Genomic DNA, 23959 nt, shown 5'->3' with positions numbered 1-23959 from the left:
GCTTCGCCCTGCAGTCAGCCTTTGTCCCCTTGCTGGGGCGATGCGGTGCTTTCTGGCTGGAGCTCCATCCCTCGTCCCCCCCCCCCCAACGCTCACGGGGGTGCCCATGAGAAATGAGGATGCCCCATCCCACCTCCCTCGGCAGCGCCGGTGTCTGGTGCCATCTAGTGAGAGCGCTACCGGTGCTGTGCGGGACTGCCCAGCCGCTGCCTTAACGGGGTTTTGCTCTGCCCTGGGCTGCTGTCCCCCACATCCCAGCTCAGGGGGTTACTGCGTGTTTCCTCACGGAGCTGCTCCCGTCAGCAGCGTCAGCTCGGCGGTGTGTGGCATTAGGGTCACACCTTCGGCTCGGCGACTCCCATCCCTGTCCCCAGTGGGGGTCCACCCGGGTGATGCTCATGGAGCAAGGATCTTCCCAGAGGACGTGCAGAGACAGAGGGCGGGGGACCCTGATCGGGCACAAGGAATTGTAGGGCCCTGCAGCCCAGCAAAAAGCAGCAAGACGTGTCCTACAAATCTCCAGGGTGTTTATTGTCATGATAGAAATTTCCATATATAAAATAAGGGTTTAAAAATAGCACTACCCTGTTCTCACAATAAAATATATATATATACACACACACACACGTAGATATTTATAGGGAGAATTATTACCATTTTGCTACGTGATTAAAAAAAAAACAACCCAATAAAACAAGATAATGATCGATTCTAGAAGAATTCTGCCAATGCAGCAATGAGGGGATCCTGCTGCCAATCTCCCATGGGCTGCATCCCCACGGCTGTGGGGCCGGGGAGCACTCAGCCCACATGCAGTCCTGCTGCAGAAGCTCATCCTGCCCACAGCAGCTCTCTGGGTGCTGCCACTGCTGGGTTTCCTCGTGCAAAGCAGCACAGGGAGCGGTGCAGGGGCTGCTGCCCGTCGCAGCTGCATCAGGAGCTGTGTCACGACTCCTCTTCCAAAGCCTGCCCACCTTGTCCCAGACCAGCCAGGCTGGAGGGATGAGGCAACAGCACAGGTTGAACCCACATGCTTTGCAGCACGGCTTTTGCTCGAGTTCTTTTTTCCCCTCCTTTTTATTTTTTTTTTAAGGTTTTTTTTTTTTTTTTTTTTTAAATACACTCCACATCCCCTTGGGATTTTGTGATACGAGGACAAGCAACGATGCTTTACATAATCTATCAATAACAATGCCACGTAGCTACTGTAGGTCCCCTCTGAGCCCTGCGACCCGCCGCGAGGATCACTTCTTGAGGGCAATCTGCTTCTCCAGGGCTTCCAGTCTGGCTGTCATCTGAGCAAGTGGGCGTGCTAAGAAAACTGCGAGCTGAGCAGAGAGCGAGAGATGTGCCCAAAGCAAGCACAAAGTGAGCCCTACCTGCACCTGCCAGCCCCTCACCTTGGAGAACTCAGATGGGACTGAGCTCCCAGGATGGAGCCCACCATTGCCGTTGGCCCCCATGCCTCCTCCAGCTTGGATTTGGATGCAGCCCCCCTCCCTGCCCCCGCCCCCCCCCCCAGTGAGCCCATGCAGCACTCAAAGGATATTTCTCTCAGTCAGGCTCTGCAGGATGGCCACGGTGTTTGTCTGGAACTGCACCAACGCCTCACACTCACATGGGCTGCGGATCTCCGTCTCCCCTCTGCCCTCCTCTGTGTTGGAGGGATTTGGGGATGCTCAGGGCATGCTCAGCAGGGCATGCTCAGCAGGCCCTGCTCACACCTTCCCCAACACAAGTCCCTTATCCTTGCAGTCTTTTTGCATTAACCCCATCTCCAGCTTCCCTTCCAAATCCCTCCCTGAACCCCACTTCACTATTTACGACAGTGGGATGGGATCAGGGGAGGATTACACCGGCCATCTTGGCCCTGTGGAAGCACCCAGCTCAGGTTGGTGCCTCTGACTGCCCCTCCCAGCACCATCCCGATGGATATGCCGTGAGCTGATGGGCTCTGTGGGCGGAGGCAGGCTGCTGGCTGGGACACCCACCTGGGCAGATGTTTAGCTTGAAGTTCTCCACGAGGTGGGTCATGGTGGTGAAGTCTGCTGAGTAGGAGAAGTGCTGCTCCACCGGCTCAGAGGCGATGGCCCTCAGTTCCTCTTCCACTGCCTTGCCAACACCCACAGCGAACATGACGATACCTGCAGGGCAAGGATGGATCCTCAGCACTGCGCCAGCTGCCCAGCACCAAGCAATCCTGAGCCTGGAGCAAACAAGGCTGAGCACTTCATTTGATGGGTTTCCTCCATGCAAGGCAGGAATTAGGGCAGCCAAAACCCACCTCCCAGGAGCCAATCACTCAAGGGACCATCCTTGGATGCCCGAAGCTCTGTGGGTTGGACTCCTCACCTGACTCTTTAGCTCTCTGTGCCCACTCCGAGATGTCATCTTGGGAGCGTCCATCCGTGAAGACGAGCCCGATCCTGGGCACATTGTGGGAGAGTGGCCTGGCCCCTTCCAGTTCAGAGAAGCTGTGCTCTACCATGTGCTTGAGGGCCAAGCCCGTCATGGTGCCCTTCTCCATGTACTCCATCTTCATCACCGCCGCCTTGATCTCCTCTGCACTGTGGTACTTGTTGAGGGGGAACTCGGTGCGGACACGGCTAGAGTACTGCACCAGCCCCACATGTGTGCCATCGGGGGACACTTCCAGCAGATCCACAATGCGGTTCACAAACTGCTTCACCAGCTCGAAGTTCTGGGGCCGGACACTCTTGGAGCCATCGATCACCATCACCAGGTCGACGTGTCCGGCCCCACACTCTGCAGGGATATGGGATGGTGAGAGGGGCAGCTCCTTTGCAGCAGGTCCGCCTCTAACCTGTCCTGATGTGTGCAGTTATTCCTCCCCACATGCAGGACCCTATACTTGCTCTTGCTGCACCTCATTAGGTCTCTGCCCACCCAACTCATCAACCTGCCCAGGTCCTGTTGAATGGCAGCACAGCCACCTGCAGTGTCCTCAACCTTTCCCCAAAACCCCGTTGGCTCTTCCTCTGAGGACACAAGCCCTCTTCCATCAACGCAGAGCCCCTCCCAGTGCCTGGTTTGGGGGAAGCCCTCGCGGGGTGAAGCCCAGTACTCACTGCTGCACGTCTTCCCATCAGCCTGGAGCTGCTGGCCTTCAGGGCACACGCAGTGGAATGAGCCCTCACTGCTCACACACTTGAACTCGCAGCCATGATCCACCCCGTTGCAGAGGTCAATGGCTGGGACACAAGGCATGGGGAGGCGGTTACCGCCATGCAGATGGGGACACAGACATGGCAGCCGCCTCCTGCAGCCCCGTGCCGGACTCACCGCGACAGGACTTGCCGTCGTGCTGCAGCATGAAGCCATCGCGGCAGCGGCAGCGGTGCCCGGCGGGGATGCTCACACAGTCGTGCTGGCAGCTGTGGTTGCCGAAGCTGCAGTAATCGATCACTGGGGAGGGAAGGAATCAGAGAATCACAGAATCATTAAGGATGAACCTGAAAGGAGGCGCAGTGAGGGACTGAGCGACTCTTCTGAGCGAGGAGCAAAGGAAGAACAAAGGGAAGGAGCTGGGAGGGGGATTGGGACCTTACTTGTGCAGCTCCTCCTGTCCTGGTTGAGGTAATACCCGGCACGGCAGCGGCATGAGTACGTCCCACGGGCGCTGATGCAGTGGTGCTCACAGCCGTGCCTGCCGTCAGCACACGCGTCGATGGCTGCGGGGAAGCAGACGCTGTCACCCTTCTGCCTCGGTGCCCCCCGAGAGGCAGGAAAGGAAAAGTCCCGGAGTGCAGCCGACACCACCCTGCCCTCCCTGCACCCGGAGCACACGGCTGCTGCTGGCCTCGCTGGGCCTCTCCCTGCTCTTCCCTCCAAGACACATGCAACTACCAGAGGTAGAGTTAAAAAGGGTTTTTACGGGAACAGGTCTTTCCATCCACGTTGAGCTGGTAGCCAGGGTGGCATTCACAGTAGAAGGAGCCGGGGGTGCTCACGCAGCTGTGCTGGCATCCGTGGTCCCGTTCCATGCACATGTCCACCCCTGGAAGGCAGAGAGGGCATCAGAGCGGCCCCCGAAGTGCTCTCTGCCCACACTGCTCCACAGAGAGACCCATAGGGCTGATTGCCAGCACACGGACACGGGCACCTCCACAGTCTGCACAGGGTTCTGAATGGCCTCAGCTTTCAGGTCTACCTGAGCACTAAATTGGTGCTCAATATGTGTTGATAGCTGGAGCTAAATGAAAACTTGAGCTCAGCTGGAACATGCTGTTCATCAGTGTAAAGAAGCCCAGGCAGCTATATCTGCACGTCCCTGTGAGCAGGAGCCTACCGATCTGGCTGGGACATGGGCACTGGGGCCAGGAGGCAATGGGCAAGGTGCTGCCAGCAAAGACATGGTGCTGCAGAGCACACCCTCACCCACATGCCCCTGCCTGGTTAACCCTGCCCATAACACAGGCCATGGCACAAGCAGCCTCCCTGCTCCCAGCCAAGTGCTGCAGAGCAGTGACATGAGAACAGGGTTTCATTAACCACAGATGTACACAGGAAACAGGCAGGAGGGCTGCGTAGGAAAGGCACCCCACTAAAGCCATGTCAAAATGCAGATGGGGCTCTGGGAGGCATCACCTATCCCAGATACCTGGGGAAATCAGTCCAACATTTCTTCCTAGCTCATATTGCCATCACTGTTGCCATTACGTCCTGGCTTGCGGCAGAGCTGCCAGGAACGGGTGAAGACAAGAGTGTGCCTGCAATACTTCTAAAGCTTTTAGTCCCACTCCAGCCCAGGAAAGGCGTCCCAGGGGACAGCTGCTGGATGAGGCTGCACGATGCCACCTTCCAGCCTGGCAAGGAGCAGGCAGGATGGCCACCTCACAGCTGTGGCTCTCACCCACCGCACAGCTTATCCTGGAACTGCTTCCCAAACTGCTGGATCAGCTCGAAGGACTCCACCAGGAAGACGTGCTCCTCCAGCGGCGGTGAGGCCATGGCCCGCAGTGAGTTCATGTCTGCCCGCTGGATGCCCACGGCGTAGATCTCAATGCCGGCGTTCCGTGCATGGGCGGCCACCTCGGAGACGCGGTCCTGGGGCCGCCCATCCGTCACGATGATGGCGATGCGGGGGATTTTCTTGTGGGGTGGGCGCGCGCCCTCCTGCACGGTGAAGGCCACGTTCATGGCGTACTGGATGGCCAACCCCGTCATGGTGCCCTGGGCCAGCGGCACGATGCTGTTGATGGCTCTCTCCATCTCCGCCCGCGTGAAGAAGGTCTTCAGGGAGAAGATGTTCTGCACCTGGCTGGAGTATTGGATCACCCCCACCCGCGTGGCGTTGGGGCCCACGTCCAGGTTGCCGATGATGTCGATCATGAAGCGCCGCATGGTCTCGAACTCAAAGGGACGCACGCTGCGGGAGCTGTCGATCACAAAGACGATGTCCAGGGGACCCGTCCTGCACTTCAGGGCTGTGAGGGGCAAGGAGGTGGTTTAGCCTCGCGGTTGTCTGCAAGAATCTGAGGCGCCTCATTTGGGTGACCTTAGGGATCCTTACAGGGGATGGAAAGGGCAGGTCTGGGCAGCCCAGCACCTTGCCACTGCCAGATAAACCTATGGTGGGTGCCTGCTAGACTGGGACTGGGGACAGCAGGAAAGGACACGTGCTGTGACCCCACCCCCATGGGGAATGGCAGCGTCTCCTCGTCCCCAAGTGCTTCTGCTGCCCTGCTCCTGCAGAAACACCTCTGTCTGCCTGGATCTGCCCTGGCAAGGCTTAGGCACAGGTTTAGGCAGTGGCATTTTCACCTCTGCAGCAATTCTTCTGTCCCTCATGCAGCAACAGCCTCCCGTGGTTTCTGGTTTTTACTGCACTTTGTCAGTTCCTGCCCAAACACAGAACTTTTCTTTTTAAGGGTAAAGAATAAGACAGTGAAAAGCTCTGCTACAGGCATGCACATTGAGAGCACCGAGCCAAAGAGCCTCTCTTGGACACATGGGTGCAACTTCCAGTGCAAACCGGGAGTGTTTAGCAAGTGAAAAGCCAACGAACATATTTGGCTTGGCTGGTGAGTAGCTGAGCCTGGGAGAATTTGGCCGTAATGGTGAGCAAACACTGCGCGTCCCGCTGGGACGATGCCCAGCCCAGGGCTGTCAGCTCCGCTGCTCCCCCCGTGCCCAGAGGTCCCTGAGACATACCCGGCTCTTCTCTCTCTCTGTGGTGCTGCTTTTGAAACTGAAACTGATTTGGCCACCTCTGCCCAGGGAGGATGGAGGCTGCTGGCGCCAGATTGCTTCGTCCCCCACCACGTCCCCGCCTTCACGCTGCTGGTGGAACCCTGCATCCTCTTGGGGATGCCCCAGAGAGCACGGTGTCTCACCAAGCCCTCCTCCAGGGGGGGGTCTCACTGCCCTGACACACACACTCCTCTCTGCTCCAGGCAGTTCCCAGCCACCACAGCTCACCTGCAGGCTTCGGTCTGGCTTCCAGCGCCGTCAGGATGAGCAGGAGGAGCGCAGCGAGCGGCAGGAGCTTCATTGTTACTGTGGGAGCAGAGCTGGGCGCTCACTGCAGGAGGAGGAGATGTGCTGTCAGCTCTCAGCCCTCAGCCTCCCTGCTCCTGATGGCACTCAATGGGTGCCCGGGCACCGCCACCAAACCCAGACAGCGGCGGCCGCTCTGCCAGCCCCGTCCCCAGGCTCACCGCGCAGGGACTCTTCAGCACAGCTACATTTCATTACAGCAGCGACAATCTGCCAAGTGAAAAGCTCTGATTTTCTGCTCTGGGTGGAGCTGGCCACCGGACAAGCCTTATTTTCACTTGCAAACCATGCGGCTGAGATGTTCCGCCAAGCGCTCGCTGTGCAGCCAGCGGACGAGGGGAGCTCCGCGCTGGGAACAGACGCCCCGAAATTAAATGCCAGCAGAGGCAAAAACCCACCCAGAAGTGTCTCAGAGACACTGGAAAAGGTCATTTTCTCCAAAAAGCTCCACGAATGTATCCTGTAGATCGCTTTTGGGAAAGCAGAAAGCAAAAACCTCCACGTGCACAGGTGGTGACAGTGCCTGTGCAGATCTGTTTGCAGGGACCTGGGTGGAGGATGGTGTGTTTGAGGTGGGATAACTGAGGGATGGAGATTTCGACCAGCTATCTGAAACCTCCACTTGGGCTTGCCTCCCCACCTGCCCATTTCTTGCCTTGGCTTTTGGGTTAGGGTTAGGTGCCAGCCCAGGTCAGAGCCCACTGAAAGCAATGGCAAATGCTGCAGGCTGCCAAACAGTGCAGCCTCGGCGCAAGGAGAGCAAAGGCACTGCTTGGGCACTGGTGGGATACCCTGGATCAGTGGGGGACCCAGGAGCCTCATCCCCAGTGGGAAAACCGACAGGAAACCCAATGGGAGCAGGGAATACTGCAAATAGAGCCGCTTCCCCCAGAGACGGGGAGCAGGCACTGGAGTGGGGCTTTTTCATAAACCACACTGGAAATTTGTTTTATCAGTAGTTATTGGCTGCTATTTGTTTAGCCCCGTGAGGTCTCGGTTGTAATTCATCACCAGGGTTTCCACTTAATTGCTGAGTGATTATGCACAGCCCTGAACCCGATGTGTTTGACAGCGGGGATGCTGATAATAGGTTGCACAGCTGTGTCCTAACATACTCTCTGGTGTTCACACCTGAAAAATGACACTGAAGAAGTCGGAAGGATAGAAAAGGGCTACAAGAGGATGCAGAATATCGGGGTTACCGTGCAAGGCCTTTCACTTGGCTGAACTCTGTGCCCCACAGGCAGCACTCAGGTGAAGCCAAAGCCCCCTCCCAGCTTGGCTGGGTTTCACCATTTACCTAACAGAATCTTTTTAGTGCAACACGTGTTTGTTTTTTTTTAGGAGACAGCACTCCCCAACCACTGTACGTCTGCGGGACAGCTGTGCCACCTCTAGCATTTCTGCACATGGCTCTCCCTGCAATGGCAGGCTGGCACCCAGCCGTGTCTCACAGCATCCAGAGCGCTTCAAAGCCAGCGCAGAGGGAGGAATGAGCTCCTGGGCCAGGAACCAAGGAGGAGAAAACCAGTCCACAACCGATTCTATTTTTAACAGCATCTGAGTGTTGGATGAAGCCTTCACGCTCCCCGTGGCCAGAGGGGCTGTGGGAGCAGCATGGCACGATAGCACTGCCGTGCACCCAGCAGCAACAGGGTGTTGTGGGCAACCCTACGTTCAGCGCAGCACTCAGCAGCAAGGCCAACAGGAAGCAAAGAGGGAGGTGGGTGGGAAGCGTGCGGCTGGCAGGCAGGTGCTGCGAGGCAAGGCAAACAGCACGGGGACCTTGAGATAACGCCGGGCTATAAAGGAGAAAAGGCCTGGGGGTGGGGGGGGGAATGAGCCCTGCTGCAGCGTTCCCTCATTTCTCAAAGCAACGCAAGGAGAAAGCCAGCCTGCCGCTCTTCCTTGCAGAAGAGATGGGGTGACAAAGGGATGAGCTGCACGTAAAGGTTGGCGATGAGCCCAGCCTTCCCTCGGCCCCCCTCCTGCTGTGGGACAAGGAGAACCAGGGATGGACCCCCAGAGGCAGGCAGGTAAGGCAGCCCCAGGGTGCTCCCCCCACCCCCCGCCGCCCCTGCGCTGCGCTCCTGCCAAGTGCTGAGCCTCGGGGAAAAAAACAGCCGCCTCGGGTTTCAGCCTGGCCTCCTTGGCAGCTCTCTGCTGGCCGCAGGTTCACAGAAATGCTCGGAATATTCCCCTTCTGATTCATCCGTGCAGGTCGGACCTGGGCGCATCCCGCCTCGGGCAGGGCAGGGAGCAGAGATCTGTGTCCTCCTGGCTCTGGGATCGGGGCTTTCTCAGATGGTTTGCAGGGGGGATGAAGGCGGTGGAGAAAGGGGGGGTGAGTGGCTCAGGAGAGGGCGGCACCTCATGGCCTGGGGCAAATCCTGTCCGTGGGAGAGCCCACGGTCCTGGGCCTTAGCTGGGTCTGAGGCACAAATCACGTTTAAGATGAGCAGAATGGCAGTGATGCACGGCGCTGATGCTGTGTGAGCTGTCAGATAGCAGCACCTATTTCTGTGCTGGGAATTTCGGATGATGGCAGAGCAGCAATGGATGCAATATCCTCACTCTCACGGGACTCTTTGTGTACTCTGCTTCACTCCGTGCCCAATAACAGAGACCTGGTGAGGCAGCTTTGTAGGGCATAATTCAACTCCTGTCTGGGTTTGTAGCAGAAATGCAAAGTCACAGCTTGAACCTGTGATTGAGCACCTGGTGGGAAGGCAGGGCCAACCCAAGGGAGCTCAGGTGTATGCAATACACCTGAATGACCAGAAGGGCTGGAGCCAGGATCCACCCCTTCCCAGACCTCATTTAAGGGCTGGCAGTGGAGGAGAGGGAATCCTGCTGGAGATCCCTGTGTACCTGAGGCCTTTCAAGGGTAAGCAGATTCTTTCCTTTGTTTCTGTGTCTATGGCTGCCTCATTTGAGCATTACCCTGCTTGCTGTAGCCTAGGACTTTGCTACTATGCTGTCGTTGCTGTGCTTTCTGTTGTGTTACAGGCTGTTGGTCCATAAAGTATCAAAGAGGCCCTAAAACATGCTTAGAACAGCAGCACAGAGCCAGTATGAGCTGGAGGATGCAGCTATAGATAGCCATGTGTATCTGTCCTTGGCAGAGCCATTCTCTGGGCTCATGCCCTAAAGAACTGCCTGAAAAGCGCAGATGGGACAGGGAAAGCAAAGAGAAGTATGCACTGCCCCAGGCACGAAGGGTAAGGAAGCAATGAGAGCTTGCATCAACCTGGAGACACCTCCTGATGTCAGTCAGGTTGCACTGTGCAAACTCCACTGACCCCTGGCGTGTTATGCGTATGTTTGCACGGCCCTCATGTGGTGTGGATGGCTGAGGCCCAGGCTGGCCCTGGAGCTGCATCCATGCTGTGCTGGAGGGCTGCCCAAAGGTTGGTTTCTCTTTCCTTCTGGAAGGAAGCCCAATTTCAAAGCAGAATTGTTTCCCAGCTCCCTTCTTTGAAACACCTGTGGTTTTTTTTTTTTTTTTAGAGCATAGAACCTGCACAGCAATTCCCCTCATGTTCCAGCAGGGGAAACTGAGGCACGAAGGCAAATCCAAAGCCAGCTGTGTTGCTCCCTGTGTGCCACAGACCAACCAGGTGCAGCCTGAGGGATGCTGGGTTCCACACCTGCCCCCAGCTTGTGGTTGCCCATGCCTTGTATTATTGACCAGCAGCCCCTGGGGGCCGTTCTGCAGCAGTGATGTTGCACTCAGCCCCAGCATCTCTCACACCCTCCACTGGTGCTGTGAAGCCTTCAAGGGAGGAGAGCTCTGCAGCATTCAGAGCATGGGAGCACCAGCATGTCAAGACCAGAGAAAGAGCATGAATTTCTAGTCCGAAAACAAGAGAGGATAAAATGCTTTTCTCCCCCCCCACAAGGACTGGCACGTCCTTGGTTCTTCCCAAACACACATGTGGGGGAACAAGAGCAGGCTCTTTCCAGGACACCGCGGCACTCTCTGGTTACAGTGCTGTGGCAGCTCCTCTGGGCCAAGTGCCACCTGGAAGGACAAGTTGTTTGAAAGACAGTGCTGTACTCAGACAGCACATCATGGCTTCAACCCCAGCAGGAGTTCAGTAACAGGAAAGCCTTGCTGGATGCTGGACAGGCTTCCCTGAGAAGGTTAGTTCCCATTCTACGAGGCACGTAGCAGTTGGCAGCTTCCCCATCAGCTTGTATGTACCTGCAAACTAAACGTGGCCTCACAAAGCATGTGGTGAAGATCTGGCCAAGAGGACAGCACCAGGTGGTCACCCAGCCCTGCTCCTGCCTGCTGTTTTGAGCAAATCTGGATGGACCCGAGAATACTTTTAGGCGTTAATGAAGAACGGTCACTGGGGAAACATCCACCTTGCAGATTCTCTTTCAAAATCAAGTGCTCATCTGCTAACGAGTCCCTGGAGGGCAGCTGGACTGAGCCTCAGGCTTTGGAGAAGGGGAGGTCGGGGCCATCCAGAAGCTGAGGCAGCAACCCATAGCCCAAATCCTCGCGCTGGGAGGAAGGTGTTAGAGTGCATTTTTTTTCCCCAGAAATATGCATGTTTGACCACAAAGGAAAAAGAATTGTCCTGGAGCAGCTGGTGGGCCGGTGCAGAGTCTGTGCTGAGCTGCTGAAGCAACAAAACCAACATCTCTAAGCAATGAGACAGCTAGTTTCTAGGAGGGTATGCACCTCCTGCATACCAGCTGACCTCTGTGAGCTCCCGGGGCGCAGACAACCACTGCTATTTCAGCCCCACAATCACAGATCTGCTGCCTGACCTCCTTCTCGAAATCTTTATATCAGATTTCTCGCTCTGGAGACGTGACTCAATGTGTTGGCATAAGGCAATACGCCAGAGTGCTACTCATGTGCCTCTCCCCTTTATCCTACCCGTCCTGCTAAGCGTTTAATTGAAATAGCAGAAAACGAGCAGTGCTTGGCTGCTGCAGAAAAGCAGGCAGAGGCTGTGCAGCCCTCCTCAAGACAGAAAAGCAATGTGGTTGAAACCTTTGTCTAGATGCTTTTCACACTGGCAATCCCAAAGGTAGCATGGGAAAACCTTCCCATATCACCTCATGGCCACCACCAGCCCCATAGACTTGTCCCAGCTCTCTGCTGGGGCAACTGTTCCATCAGGGTGGTGATGTATGGAGAGCAAGGGGAAGGCACAGACTCCTGCAGAGCAGCCATCTCAGCTGACCACAGACCTGCTCCTACTGATTCCTGCTGTGGGCGATGGATTCCTATGGGTTTGCAGAGTGTAGATCAGGATCCTGTTACGATGGGATGGCAATAGGCTGGTGAAGCAGCAGGACGCAGCCCAGAGATGGGAAGGCTCAGTGCTTGGAGAGGAAGTGAGACACAGCCACCTCTCTGCAGGGGGTACAGCCTATGGAGTTGAGCACTGGGGGAGCGGTATGTGATGGATTCATGCATGCAACCATGGGCTTGCAAAGTGAGAAGTCAAATCCTCACATTCAGCCTGGGTAGGGGAGGGGATGGAAACCCAACTGCTAGCCATGTTACTTGATACCTAAAGCTGCGTCTGTGCTGCAAATACTGACAGAGGGGGCAATGCTTGCTCGCTGCAGCCCTTATGGAGCAGGGGCAGTGCTTCGGTGATCAATTTGTTTCTGTCTGGGCCCAAGAGAGGAAACATGAAGGCAGGAGGTACCGACCAGCCACAGGAGCCGCTCAGCCTTGCAGCACGGCTGGAGGAGCCCATGGGACGTGTGGCACAAAGGGGACTCTTTCTGCAGCTGATGTTTATACATTTCTTTATGAGTGCCACTCAATCATTTTTGTTGCTATTTCCCAGGTTTATTCAGGGATGGTAGGGCCGGTCTGTAGCTCGTGTGTGCTTATTGCTGCCTCTCCCCGTGTTCCAGCCCCATTCATCCAGCATTTGTAATGGTATTTTATGAGTGCTGAGCTCTGAAGGAGGCAGGCACGCCGCTCTGCTCGGAAAGCGGACAAAGGGGCCCCTATTGGAAACTTTTAAAATGCTCAAACAAAGGCTTCTCTTGAAACCCTTTAACCCCTAATGCCAGCCTCGAGGGGAACGCTGTGCTGTGGGTGCTCAGAGCACACACACCTCCTGTGACTGCAGGCTGCCTACATCAGGCAGCCGTGTTGGCTGCATCTTCTGGTGGCTGCCATCACCAACAGTAGTAAATCCCAAGCCCAACTCACACTGATCTCACAACATTTAGTTAATGCTTTAAGAGGGGGAAAAAAAAGTTATAACTCCCACACAAATGAACAACAGCTTTCTCCTGTTGGACACAGCATAACTCTGTCTGCTTTGATGCAAAGTGCCATTTTACTGCAAACCCACTGGACTCTCACACACCTTCCAGATGGGAATTCGCCTTTCAGACGAGGCCAGACTTATCCCAGGAGTTAACTCTGCTCTTTGCATTGCCAAGTTCTGGTGGCAAATAGCAGGGCTGAGATCTGAGAGCAGATTTCTCCCCACACAGAGGCTTTCTGCCTGGATCGGATGCCAATCTAATGATATTCCCTAAACAGATGGCAAGAATCTGCTTGTGGAATACGCATTCTACTTGTTACCGAGAGCCTCCAAGTTGGCTGCCTGCAACGGATGGCTCCTGTTCTCAGGAAAACAACAGATAAGGAAGATTGTTATTGCTGCTATCAAGAGATACCACAAAGGGTCCCACAGGGAGGACCTCAGAGTAATTCTGTATGCAATCCGGGCTCGATGGAGGCAAAAATCCTGCAGGCTTACGTAGAAGAGGCAGAAGTGTGAATGGACTCCTGTCTTGGAGCCCGCTCCCCCCTCCACTAATCCCACGAGAGGTGGTGGATTCCTTTCAAGTGGCAGAGCTCTGCTTCCTTCCTCTCACCCACACCAGCTCATGCTTGCAGGGTGATCTGGGAGCTCTGCACCCCTCATCCTGCAGCAGAACGAGGGAAAAGCTCCCAACAGAGTGCACGCCATCACACTGTGTTACCTGCTTGGATGGCTGCATGTCAGTGCAGAATACTCTGCTTTTCCAAACAAGTTTTCCCATGCAATTGCTTGTAGCAAATATGCCCAAAGCTATTTTTTTTCCCCCGTGAAACAGTTGGAGTTATGAGGCAAAGGTGGATGACTGCTTGCGCGAACATACTTATGGGTACACACAAACCCAGCATCCCATGCAGAAATGAGGCAGAACGAAATTCAGCCCCATTTTTAAGCTTATCTTTTGGCAGGATTTCACTCTTCTAGTGCGCAGCGTGCTTTGCCCAGGTGCACAAGAGCTTGCTACTCTCTGCTAAAAAAAGATCCTCGCTTGTATAAGCAGGAACCTGCCCCAAAGCTGGGCAGCGGTGAGCAGAGCGGGCAGAGGGCGATCTGTGCTACGCTGACGGCAGGGCAGGGCTTAGGGCAGCACCCACTCCCCTGTGCCATGTGCTCAGGTGGGTCAGCGAGCGCTGCATCGAAGCAGGAGAAAAGCACACAGGCAGCAGAGCTCTTGATTTGGGGATAGCTCTGTGCCAAAGGGTTATCCTCTCCCCATTCTCCCTTTGCTTTCTGCTCGTCCCAAGGGGGCACGCGGCACCCCAAGCCCTCCACCCCGATCCAACCCACCCCCCCCGCAGCTCGGGGCTCACCCTCTCCCCTTTCCCTTCCCGTAGGTGCGGATGCAGCGGAGCCCCTCACTCACCCGTACCGGCCGCGGAGCCGCTCCCCGCCGCGCTGCTGGCTCAGGTACGTGCGGGGCGCTGCGGGACTGCGCGGTGCTCAGCGCTGCTGCGCGGCGCGGCATTTAACGGGGCGGGGGGAGGCGGAGCGGCTCGGCTCTACTCGGCACGGCCCGACGCAGCGCGGGAGGGGCTGAAGGACCCCCCCCGGCCGAGGAACGTGGGCAAGAGGGAGGTGGGCACAGGTAAAAGCGCATGGCTGAGGGTGGGTGGGCGCGGGGCTGTGTGAAAGTGATCGCCGACAGGGAGAGGCTTTCTGGGTTGGGTGGTTTTTCTTTTCACCCCTTCCCTGCTTTGTGCCTCCCATCAACTTCAAGAAAGTCGCCCCAGCACCCCGCGTCCTTCCTTCTCTTTGGGCACCATTGAGTGGGGAGTTTGGAGAGCTCTCTAGCTGGGGCTGCCTCCGGTCCAGCTCCCAGCAGCATCAAGTGATGTGCTGTGCTGTAGCAATGGAGAGCATCACCCTCAGGCACCTGGGAACAGCGCATCCCAGCCCCTCATCTCAGCACTCGCGTTACACAGTGGTGGTGGGAGTCACCTTTAGCTCTGTACAGCCCTGGGCTTTGGTGCTTTAACAGCACTTCCCTCCCTCTTTGTGCTAACAGAAACCAGAGTTAGGGGACCCCGCTGTATCACCCGCCTTATCCGAGCTCTCCATCAGGCGAATCAACGCTGTGTTACCAACAGGGGCAGTGGTGGGGCAGGCGGGGACCACCCCTCCTGGGCCCCGGTCCCCCACAGAGCTCACCCGCCCTGCTCTGCTGTTTGCTGCTGGCGTGGTCCATAAATCCCCCAAGCCCAGAAAAGGCTGAATTTCACTTGTGTGTGCAGCGCTGAAAATATAGGATATATAAATACCCGTGCATATACAAGGGCTTGTGGGTTGGGCTGCTCTGGATTAAAGGAGGTATTGAAAAATGAGGGAAGCCAGAAACTGCAGGCTTCTCATTTCTGTGAATTCTGATGGCTTTTCCTTTTGCATAAACATCGCGTTGAGCCCATACCCAGGAGCCCAGCAGGCATTTTCTCCCCTGCTCCGTACAAAATATAGCCCAGATCTCCAAAATGGATGTGCTTTATGAGGACATTTGGTTTCTCCGACCACAGGAAAGAACAACAGCACTCTGTGGCAAGCTGCGGGGCAGCTGTGCTCTGAGCAAAGCATGCAGCAGCTCCTGGGCAGGGGGAGCAGAAAATTCAATCTGATCGCTCGAATTCAGAGTTAACTGCACTTGAGGGTGGTGTTAAAGTTATTGTGTAGACAGCGTTTGAAGACCCAAACAAGAGCTGGTGGGGTGGCGTCCCGGTCCTCTGCGTCGGGTGCTTTTGTTCTCAGTGGAACCAAAGAAGCTGCACCCACTCCTGCAACGCATCCAAAGCCAAAGTGAGGGCAAGGCCAGGCTGTGCAGGGCGAGGAATGGGCTCAGAAAAAGCAGCCCAGGGAAGGTCGTGGCCTGCAGAGCTGAGGAGTGCCCCGCTCCGCTCCCGCATAATACCCAACTTTGTGCACTGGATTCCCAGCTGAGAGCTCAGGCTCTGAAAAGAAGGCTTTGAGTGCAAGCAGCGCCGCTAACACGACACTGAACTAACACTGCACTACAATCAAAGCATTTTAATAATTTAATATAATAACTGTCAGAGGGAGTGAATGATTCCCTGTAAGAGGCTGTAGGTGCCAGAAGGAGCCGAGCGGGTAGCTACGCCCATTAGCAATGGCCCTTTGAGTTGCTGAGGGTAAATGTAAACCAGATGATGGATGCTGGGTGGTCGTCTCCCCGGTCAGAATGGAGAGGAGTGCATCACTGAGGCAGCGTAGCCCTGTAAGTAGGAGGCAATGGCTGCAGAGAAAGGACAAAGTAAAGAAAGAAGTTGCTGGGTAGTTCTTCCCGCTGCTAGACGGCAAACTGCGGTCTGCTTACCTGCCTTTGGCATGCAGCTTCCCGCCTGAAGCAGAAGGAAGGTAATTAGTGCAGATGGGGCTCTAATAGGCGCTGTGCAGTCACCCAGCGCTGTGCCTCTGCGTTACACAGGATGGGAGGGAGCTGTGGTACCAGCACAAGCCTGGCCCTGCCCCAAGCTGCTGCTGCAGGAAGCTCTGCAGAGCAGGATTTGCTTCTGGCTGTGCTGTCAGCACAAGTCTTAATTCACATTTTTTTGGCCAATTCGCTGCCAAACACTCCCTGCCATTGCCTCACCTTGGTATGAAGCTGTTCCATACCCTGCTAAGGGGTGAAGCCACAGGCAAAGCTCAGCCTGAGGGCTCTGGAGCAGCATCTCCCTGCCCTGTGCGAGGCTGCGGGGCAGCAAATCCAGCCTGGCTGCACTGTGCTCAGCAGAACCTCTGTCTCATAGGTCCAACCCATACCAAGCTGACCTGCTGCGGGACGGCGTGCGGAGGTACCTGCAGCTGCCAGCAGAGCAGACGGTGCTCATACTGCATGCCAAAGTCGCCCAGAAGTCGTATGGCAATGAGAAAAGGTAGGAGCCCTCTCCCCTTTCCCAGAGCAGATACACAGAGCTCAGCCTTGTGAGAGCCCTTTTGTCAAACCTGGTGTGGCAGTGATTTAGAATTATAGATTTAACATATCCCCTTGCCATCCATTCGTGATCTTTTGGCACCCAAAGCTATTGCTTCACCCTCAAGGACCGAACAACAGGATGCATCCTCCCCACCCAAGCCAACCTGGAGCTGATGCTCCTCCTGGGCTTCTTCCTCCCAGCAAGGTCAGGGAGATGGGTAAAATGGGAGAAGCCATTCAGGCCTTACCCTCTGAGCGTGAAATTGCAGAGGGGAGATGTTGCTGCTCTAAGGTCACGCTGGGACTTTTCCATCAATGGCCACGGTCTCCCAGAAGCTATTTTTGACAATCCTCCCCACATTGCAGGAGCACCTTGAGGTTCTGGCTTGAATCTCCAAAATTGCTACTCCTGAGCAGTGATGTCAGCTGTGGCAATGGAGTATAATTAATCCTCCATTAGTCCTTGTGATATAAATAATCCCCCCCTTATTAACTCTACCTTTAAGGCTGAGCTGCCCCCAGGTTAAAGATGAAAGGTGCTGGGCTGGTTTCCTTCATGTCCTTGTGGCCCAGAGCTGGGGGAGGTCTGTTTAAACAAACCAGGACCCCAGCACTTTAGGCCTCCAAAATATCACCTCCCCGTGCTGCTGGCGTTTCACCTAGTATCAATAGAGAATGAATTTGCACCATTCACACGAGTGCAATGACAGTGGAAACCCAAATAAAACACAGGAAAATAGGTTTCCAAAACGCCGGGTATAGATTTATTTGCGTTGGTCTCCAAATCTGGCTGTGAATGCAAACTCTGTTCCCGAGCTGCTGAAACTCCACATTCCAGGCGGGCAGAGCACAGAGCTCAGCCTCTGTAGGGTTGAGCTGGGGGGGGCTGTGGGGCCTCCACCCCCTCCTGCTGCCCACTCCCTGCCCTGTGCCCACCAGCAGCACCCAGAGGTGGGACAGCAGCACCAAGCCAGCTCTGGGGTCGCTTTGAGGCACCTATCTCTGCCAAGAACCTCATCTGGGTGCAATAACAGTGCCCTCTGGTCTCTACAGGTTTTTTTGCCCCCCACCTTGTGTTTACCTGGGCGGGCCAGGATGGAAGTTAAAGCAGGAGCAGCTAACAGGTACGTGCTGGGGGGCAGTGCTCCCTTCCCTTCCCTTCCCTTCCCTTCCCTTCCCTTCCCTTCCCTTCCCTTCCCTTCCCTTCCCTTCCCTTCCCTTCCCTTCCCTTCCCTTCCCTTCCCTTCCCTTCCCTTCCCTTCCCTTCCCTTCCCTTCCCTTCCCTTCCCTTCCCTTCCCTTCCCTTCCCTTCCCTTCCCTTCCCTTCCCTTCCCTTCCCTTCCCTTCCCTTCCCTTCCCTTCCCTTCCCTTCCCTTCCCTTCCCTTCCCTTCCCTTCCCTTCCCTTCTCCTCCCCTCCCCTCCCCTTCCTCCCCATTTGTCCCAGCCAGGGACGTGGGAGAGGCAGGGCTCCGTGTGTGGGGCTACATGGGGCTGGACACCATGGGCAGCAGCCTGATGGAGACACAGAAGCTCAGCTTTGAGGAGCAGCCGGATGCAAAGGTACAGTGCTCAATGCCTGCTTCTCTCTTGCAGCACAGCCCCCCAGCACCACTCCCACACATATTGCACAAAGAAAGCCCGGTCCTTCTATTTGTAGGTAAACAGCAAAAGAAAACACCAACTGATCCTGAAGTTCAAGAGCTTGAGATGATATCTAGCATCTTTTGATAAGGGGGAAAAGAAAAATGTTGTCTGAGGTCCCCAAAGAGCACAGGGTCTGAGCTGAGCCAGAAACATGACAAAAAGGGCCTTTGTTTGCAGTGCTGGAGCCGCTGCTAGAGCGTGGCCTATCAGCCATCCAGCCTGGGTTTGGAAACCCAAACCTGGGGGCAATCCCTCATGTGATGTGGGATAAATCACACGTGAACATGAATTTCCATGAGGAATTCTCTGCCCCCAGTGTAAATAAAGCCACAGCCGATCCCCAGCTCTTCGCTGCACCTGTAATAACATCTCTGGTCATTTCCCCCTGTAAATGAACCCAGGGCTCTTTCAAAGGGCACCATTATGTCCTGGCAGCACGCCGTGCCCGGGCTGGCAGTGAGGAGGGTGAGGAAGGTTGGAGGGACCATGTCTGTGCCTGCTGCCCCCTGTCCAAGTCCAGCAACTGCCCCTTCTGCCCTCTGCAGGGGTTTGGCTGTGCCAAGGCTCTGTACATCTCAGATGCGGATAAGTGCAAGCATTTCCGCCTGGTCCTGAAGCTCTTCTTCAGCAACGGGCAGGAGATCGGCACCTTCCACAGCAAGCTGATCAAGGTCATCTCCAAGCCCTCGCAGAAGAAGCAGTCACTGAAGAACACGGATCGTGCGTGTGGGGTTGGGTCTGCCAGGGGGAAAGCAGGCGTGGAGCTGGATGGGGTTGGTTAGGGTGGGGTGGGATGGGATGAGGTGGGGTGGCATGGCATGGCATGGCATGGCATGGCATGGGACAGAGTGAGATGAGATGGGGTAGATTGCAGTGGGATGAGCTGAGTTAGGACGCTGAGTGCTCACAGCTTAGCTCCAAAGTGGTCAGGGCAAATTCAAAGCCCTCTCAAAAGAGGGTGTACATGGGCAGAGTTAATGTCTGCTTCCAAAGGGTTGACCTATCACAATGTAAAGTGGCCTGAGGCCATAAAGAGAATGGCAGCTGGGAAGCACTGGTTCCTGCAGTGCTGGTCACACCGGGATCCAGGACTTGTCCTGTCCAGCTGCAGGGAGCAGCAGGGCTGTGGTTCCAGCCCTAACCCAGCCACCTTCCCTCACAGTGTGCATCTCCTCGGGCTCCAAGGTGTCTCTCTTCAACCGCCTGCGCTCACAGACCGTCAGCACCCGCTACCTGTCCGTGGAGGGGGGAGCCTTCATCGCCAGTGCCAGGCAATGGGCAGCCTTCACCCTCCACCTGGGTACGGAGCTGTCCCCAGGGCTGCATCCCTCCAGCCTGGGCTCTCCCATCCTATCCAGCTGGTTCCTGGGGGCTGAAGGACTGGGGGTTAGCTGGAGGCCGCTGCTTGTGATGGTGATTCTGCCTCTCTCCTTCCTGCAAAGCTGATGAGCGCTGCACCCGAAGCGAGTTCCCCCTGCGGGAAGGGTACATCCGCTATGGCTCTGTGGTTCAGCTCATCTGCACGGCCACCGGCATCACCCTGCCACCCCTGGTAAGGCTCCGTCCCCATGGGGCTGAGCAATGGGCACTCTGGGGGATACTGCTGCTCTGCTGTTCCCCCAAGCTTAGGGGCTCACAGAGAGCAATGTGGGCATTATCCCTTTGTTTTCTCCTCCTCTGCAAAAGCCCACAGTGCTCTGTATCCATGGGGACACAGGTGGGGACAGAGCACTCCCTCGCCCCATGCTGACCATCTGCCTTGCAGATCATTCGGAAGGTGAGCAAGCAGTACGCTATGCTGGACGTGGACGAGCCCATCTCCCAGCTCCACAAGTGTGCCTTCCAGTTCCAGGGCAGCGACCACATGTACTTGTGTCTGTCCACAGAGAAAGTCATCCAGTTCCAGGTACAGGGGACTGAACATCCCCGGGTGCTCTGCATCTTCTCTCTGAGCTCCTCTGCTTTGCTCCTCGCCAAAGTCTTTGCAAAGATCTCCACTGGGGACTTACTGGCACCAAATGCCAGGTGTCATGGCACTGGTTGCCCACTGTCCCCATCATGATGTGTTCAGAGCTGTGATGTTCTCTGCAGGCATCACCCTGTCCAAAGGAAGCCAACCGGGAGCTGCTGAACGATGGCTCCTGCTGGACCATCATTGGCACCGAGACGGTGGAGTACAGCTTCAGTGAGAGCCTGGCCTGTGCCCGTGAGCCCGTCAGCCCTGTGCCACTCATCACAGCCCTGCAGGTAGGCATGGTCCTGGGTGCGGGGTGGATGTGGGCTCGCCTGCTCCACTGCTGAGCCCTGGCACCTCTGCTCTGCTTCTGGCTTGAGACACACGGAGGGGATGCAGAGCCCTGTGCCCACCATGGCTCTGCCCCATGCAGCTCAGTGGTGGAGGGGATGTGGCCATGCTGGAGGTGCAGGGAGAGCATTTCCATGCTCACCTCAAGGTCTGGTTCGGTGACGTGGAAGCAGAGACGATGTACAGGTGAGGGGGCAGGGGAACGGCTCTGGGTTTGGGCATGGCCTGGGGACCTTGGGCTGGTGACAAGTGGGCAGAGAGGAACAGAACCATGGGACAAGAGGGAAGGGTGGTCCTTGGCCCCATCTCCATCACCGAGGCTCCTTCAGGCAAACTCTTGTTTTACTCTCCTGCTCCCAGGAGCCCCAAATCCCTGATGTGTGTCGTCCCCGACGTCTCTGCCTTCAGCAGCGACTGGAGGTGGCTGCGGTACCCCATCACTGTCCCACTCCTGCTGGTCAGGGATGATGGCCTCATCTACTCCAGCTCCTTCACCTTCACCTACACCCCAGAGCAGAGCTTCCTCCCAGGGCAGCAGCTCCCTGCCGACGTCCCGCAGGACTCAGATGCACTGCTCAACAGCATCCACCAGGAGTTCACCAGGACCAACTTCCACCTCTTCATGCAGAGCTAGTGAGCTGGGGGGCAGCATTCATTGCCAGCGACCCTGGGGACAACAGTGTCCCCATGCCATGCCCAAGAGTCCCCTGTACACCTGCTGTGTCCTGACCCGCTGTATCTGCTGTATGTAACAGCAGAGATCTCCCATGAGGGCACCAATAAATCACACTGCATGGACTCTTTACCAATTCAGTGCTGCTTTACTGGTCCTCGGGTTTTACCTCCTGTGCTGGCACAGAGCATCCCATCTGCCCCAGTGCCCCTTGCCCGTACGCCTAAAGGCCACGAGGGACAGGGGTGGTGAATGAACGGGACCTTAAGTGTTATTAATCTCGTGCATGTTGTTCTGTTTGTGGCACGCGCTTTGCTGGAGAGGCCGAGGAAGCGCTGAGCACCTCCGGGTGATGGCAAAGCCTGAGGGCTTTGGGAAAGTGCAGCACAGTTCCCGGCACCGCACGAGGGAGGCAGAGCTGAGAGTCCCTTCCAAACATCGAGAAGAAAATGACAGCTTGGCTCTCTCCGCGCTCTGGGACGAGAGCAGCTGCCGCCACCTAGCGAGCCGCAGCCGGGCTGGGTGTGCTCCGAGCCGCCCGCATCCCCACAGGGGCCCCCAGAGCTATGGATGGGGCCGTAGGTGTGCACAGTGCCCAGCAAACCTCTGCTGACTTATCCTTTACTGACAGAGCCGCAAATAACCCAGCAGGGGGGCGGGAGGCAGAGCTACACCAGGGCCAAAAGAAGCAGAGCTGAGGGATGCTGAGGCACTGCAAAATGGGCTGATCAGAGCCCACTGTGCTCCTGTGGCTGCAGCTCTGAGCTCTCTCATCCCTGCCCGTGCAGACAGAGCCTGTGGAAAGTTGGGATTGGGGTTGTTTGTTTTGCTGTAAAACAGGAAACGTTGAAAACAAACTCCCTCCTGGCACACCCTGGGCTGCCTGCAGTGCAGGGAAGGACCGGACCCCCAGTGGTGCCCATCAGCTCCATGGCAGGGCAGCCTGCAGGCCCAGCTCAGCTGGCCGGGGGGTCTGGGTGGGAGCTGGGCTCTGCAGGGGGTGCTGGAGGAGAAGCAGCATCTGGAGGGTTACAAACCCCCAGGGCTGTGCCTGGCTACCCCCACATAGGGGAGGTGCTGGCATGGTGAGGATGGCTGGGAGCAGAGATGTCAGCGTGGGCTGTGTGTAAAGAATAATAATAATAATTTTCACTGCTTTGATGTTTGCACACAGTTGATTGCAAATGCGCTCCCAGAGAGGTGCCTGGCCCTAGGAGCTGGGCTGGGGCCAGAGGTTTCTGAACCAGACTCTGCCTGCCCCACCGCAGTGTCACTGCCTGTCCCAGCACAGCATCCCCGGTGCTGTGAATGGGGCATAAGAAAAGAGGCTTTAATAAACTATCTCCAGCTTTCAGCAACATCACCACCCCACAAAAAGCAGGCTTAGTGCTGGGGCAGGGAGAGACTTGCTCCGTGCTTTCTGCAGTGAGGATGGACAGACCCCAGAGGAGCCAGACAGCACCGTCACCAACGGGGTCCTCCGTCCCCTCACATCCCACTGAGAGCAGGCACAGGGTGTGCGTGCAGGCAGCCCCAGGGCTGTGCTGGGGGGAGCAGGCAGCTCTGAAGGGTTCTTTGTTCCCCGGTGTAATTATACCTGAGCAGGGAATAGGAACGTGCTGAAAACTCCTTGCCGGGCGTTGCTGCAGGGAGCCGCGGTGCTCAGCCCAACACTGGTCCCATTGTTCACTCCATGCTCTGTGGGGCTGCCGGCCCACCTCGGCCCCCCGTTTCCCTGCCTTTCCTCCAAATAATCAGGCGGTGATTAAAAACCAGCCCTTTCCCCTCTGCAATGTCAATATTGGGCCAAACGCCCTGAAACTTCCTCCTGGGAGGGGGATGGCGCGGCGCAGAGGGCTGCACTGCGGGGTGAGCAGTGCTTCTGCACCAGCAGCACTCTGTTCCCTGGGGACAGAGAAAGCCTGTGGGGTGTAGAGACCCCTGGGCACCCCCAGCCCTCATGCCAGCTCTGCTCTGGATTTGTGCTGAGCTCTTCTTGAGGCTGCTGGATAGAGACCCAGACCTCACAGCCCCAGGTGAAAGCTCGAAGGAAGGAGCAGGGCTTTCGTGCACCTTTGACACAGATGGATTTGGAAGATGAACCAGCAACAAGCCTGGCAACACTGCTGGTTATGGTGGCCCTGGAGATCCAACTGCATCACCTCCCACAACAGCACAGTGCTGAAAGCACAGCAGGCACCCAACATGCCTCAGCAGTATTGACTCCACAGTATTAAACTGTCTCTGTTCCCAGGGCAAATGCATCTTTTCCCACCTACACATATCCCAAGCCATTGATGTTTTAGCAGAGAAATTCCCACCCGCCCCTTCTGGTTCCCACGTCTCTGGTCTGACCTCAAAGCTGCTCTCAGTGAAGCTCAGCACAGCCAAAGTCAGGTTAACGTGGTGGGAGCAATGCCTGCACCCCACTGCCTTTTTGGTGCCTTCTGCAGAGGAACAGTGCTCATCTACAGGTCCTGGGTTCCTTTCAGAGCATACCCACAGCCCTGCCACGAGCTTTGGCATGCCACAGCTGACACTTTGCTGATGCTTTCTTCTGAGCCCTCCGCACCACGCA

The 23959-nt window shown here is 56.3% G+C and overlaps 2 protein-coding genes across 3 annotated transcripts; one reads left to right on the top strand and one right to left on the bottom strand.

Moving 5' to 3' along the window:
- Positions 1-507: 507 nt before the first annotated feature.
- On the bottom strand, positions 508-14277 carry MATN4 (matrilin 4). Its single transcript, XM_425698.8, has 11 exons — positions 14203-14277; positions 6442-6544; positions 4878-5447; positions 3896-4018; positions 3570-3692; positions 3304-3426; positions 3090-3212; positions 2353-2766; positions 1992-2144; positions 1550-1654; positions 508-1303 (listed from the first exon to the last, which is right to left on the bottom strand). Exons 2-11 carry the CDS (start codon positions 6512-6514, stop codon positions 1245-1247), a joined length of 1866 nt encoding a protein of 621 aa, XP_425698.5. The 5' UTR covers positions 6515-6544; positions 14203-14277; the 3' UTR covers positions 508-1244.
- On the top strand, positions 8348-21517 carry RBPJL (recombination signal binding protein for immunoglobulin kappa J region like). 2 transcript variants are annotated; one of them, XM_417363.8, is made up of 12 exons: positions 8348-8555; positions 14174-14246; positions 16592-16717; positions 17812-17882; positions 18204-18319; positions 18949-19123; positions 19566-19703; positions 19846-19955; positions 20169-20309; positions 20495-20650; positions 20791-20894; positions 21069-21517. In XM_417363.8, the coding sequence occupies exons 1-12, from the start codon at positions 8534-8536 to the stop codon at positions 21340-21342; spliced, it is 1506 nt and encodes a 501-aa protein (XP_417363.4). In that variant the 5' UTR covers positions 8348-8533; the 3' UTR covers positions 21343-21517. The 2 variants fall into 2 exon arrangements, with proteins under 2 accessions (XP_417363.4, XP_004947083.2); XM_004947026.5 differs by lacking the exon at positions 20791-20894.
- The last annotated feature ends 2442 nt before the right edge of the window (positions 21518-23959 follow it).

This window comes from Gallus gallus, chromosome 20 (assembly GCF_016699485.2).
Source record: "Gallus gallus isolate bGalGal1 chromosome 20, bGalGal1.mat.broiler.GRCg7b, whole genome shotgun sequence".
NCBI classification, from domain to species: domain Eukaryota; kingdom Metazoa; phylum Chordata; class Aves; order Galliformes; family Phasianidae; genus Gallus; species Gallus gallus.
This window is presented reverse-complemented; position numbering and strand designations above follow the sequence as displayed.

Bases quoted from the DNA above. Each gene is read 5' to 3' on its own strand.
- MATN4 (XM_425698.8), bottom strand. From the start codon at position 6,514: ATGAAGCTCCTGCCGCTCGCTGCGCTCCTCCTGCTCATCCTGACGGCG. The intron at 4,019-4,877 runs GTGGGTGAGAGC...TCTGCCTTCCAG, and splicing joins GTTCCAGGATAAGCTGTGCG to GGGTGGACATGTGCATGGAA. The intron at 1,304-1,549 runs ATATCCTTTGAG...TAGCACGCCCAC, and splicing joins GCAGAGCCTGACTGAGAGAA to TTGCTCAGATGACAGCCAGA.
- RBPJL (XM_417363.8), top strand. From the start codon at position 8,534: ATGGACCCCCAGAGGCAGGCAG. The intron at 16,718-17,811 runs GTAGGAGCCCTC...TGGTCTCTACAG, and splicing joins TCGTATGGCAATGAGAAAAG to GTTTTTTTGCCCCCCACCTT. The intron at 20,310-20,494 runs GTACAGGGGACT...TGTTCTCTGCAG, and splicing joins AGAAAGTCATCCAGTTCCAG to GCATCACCCTGTCCAAAGGA.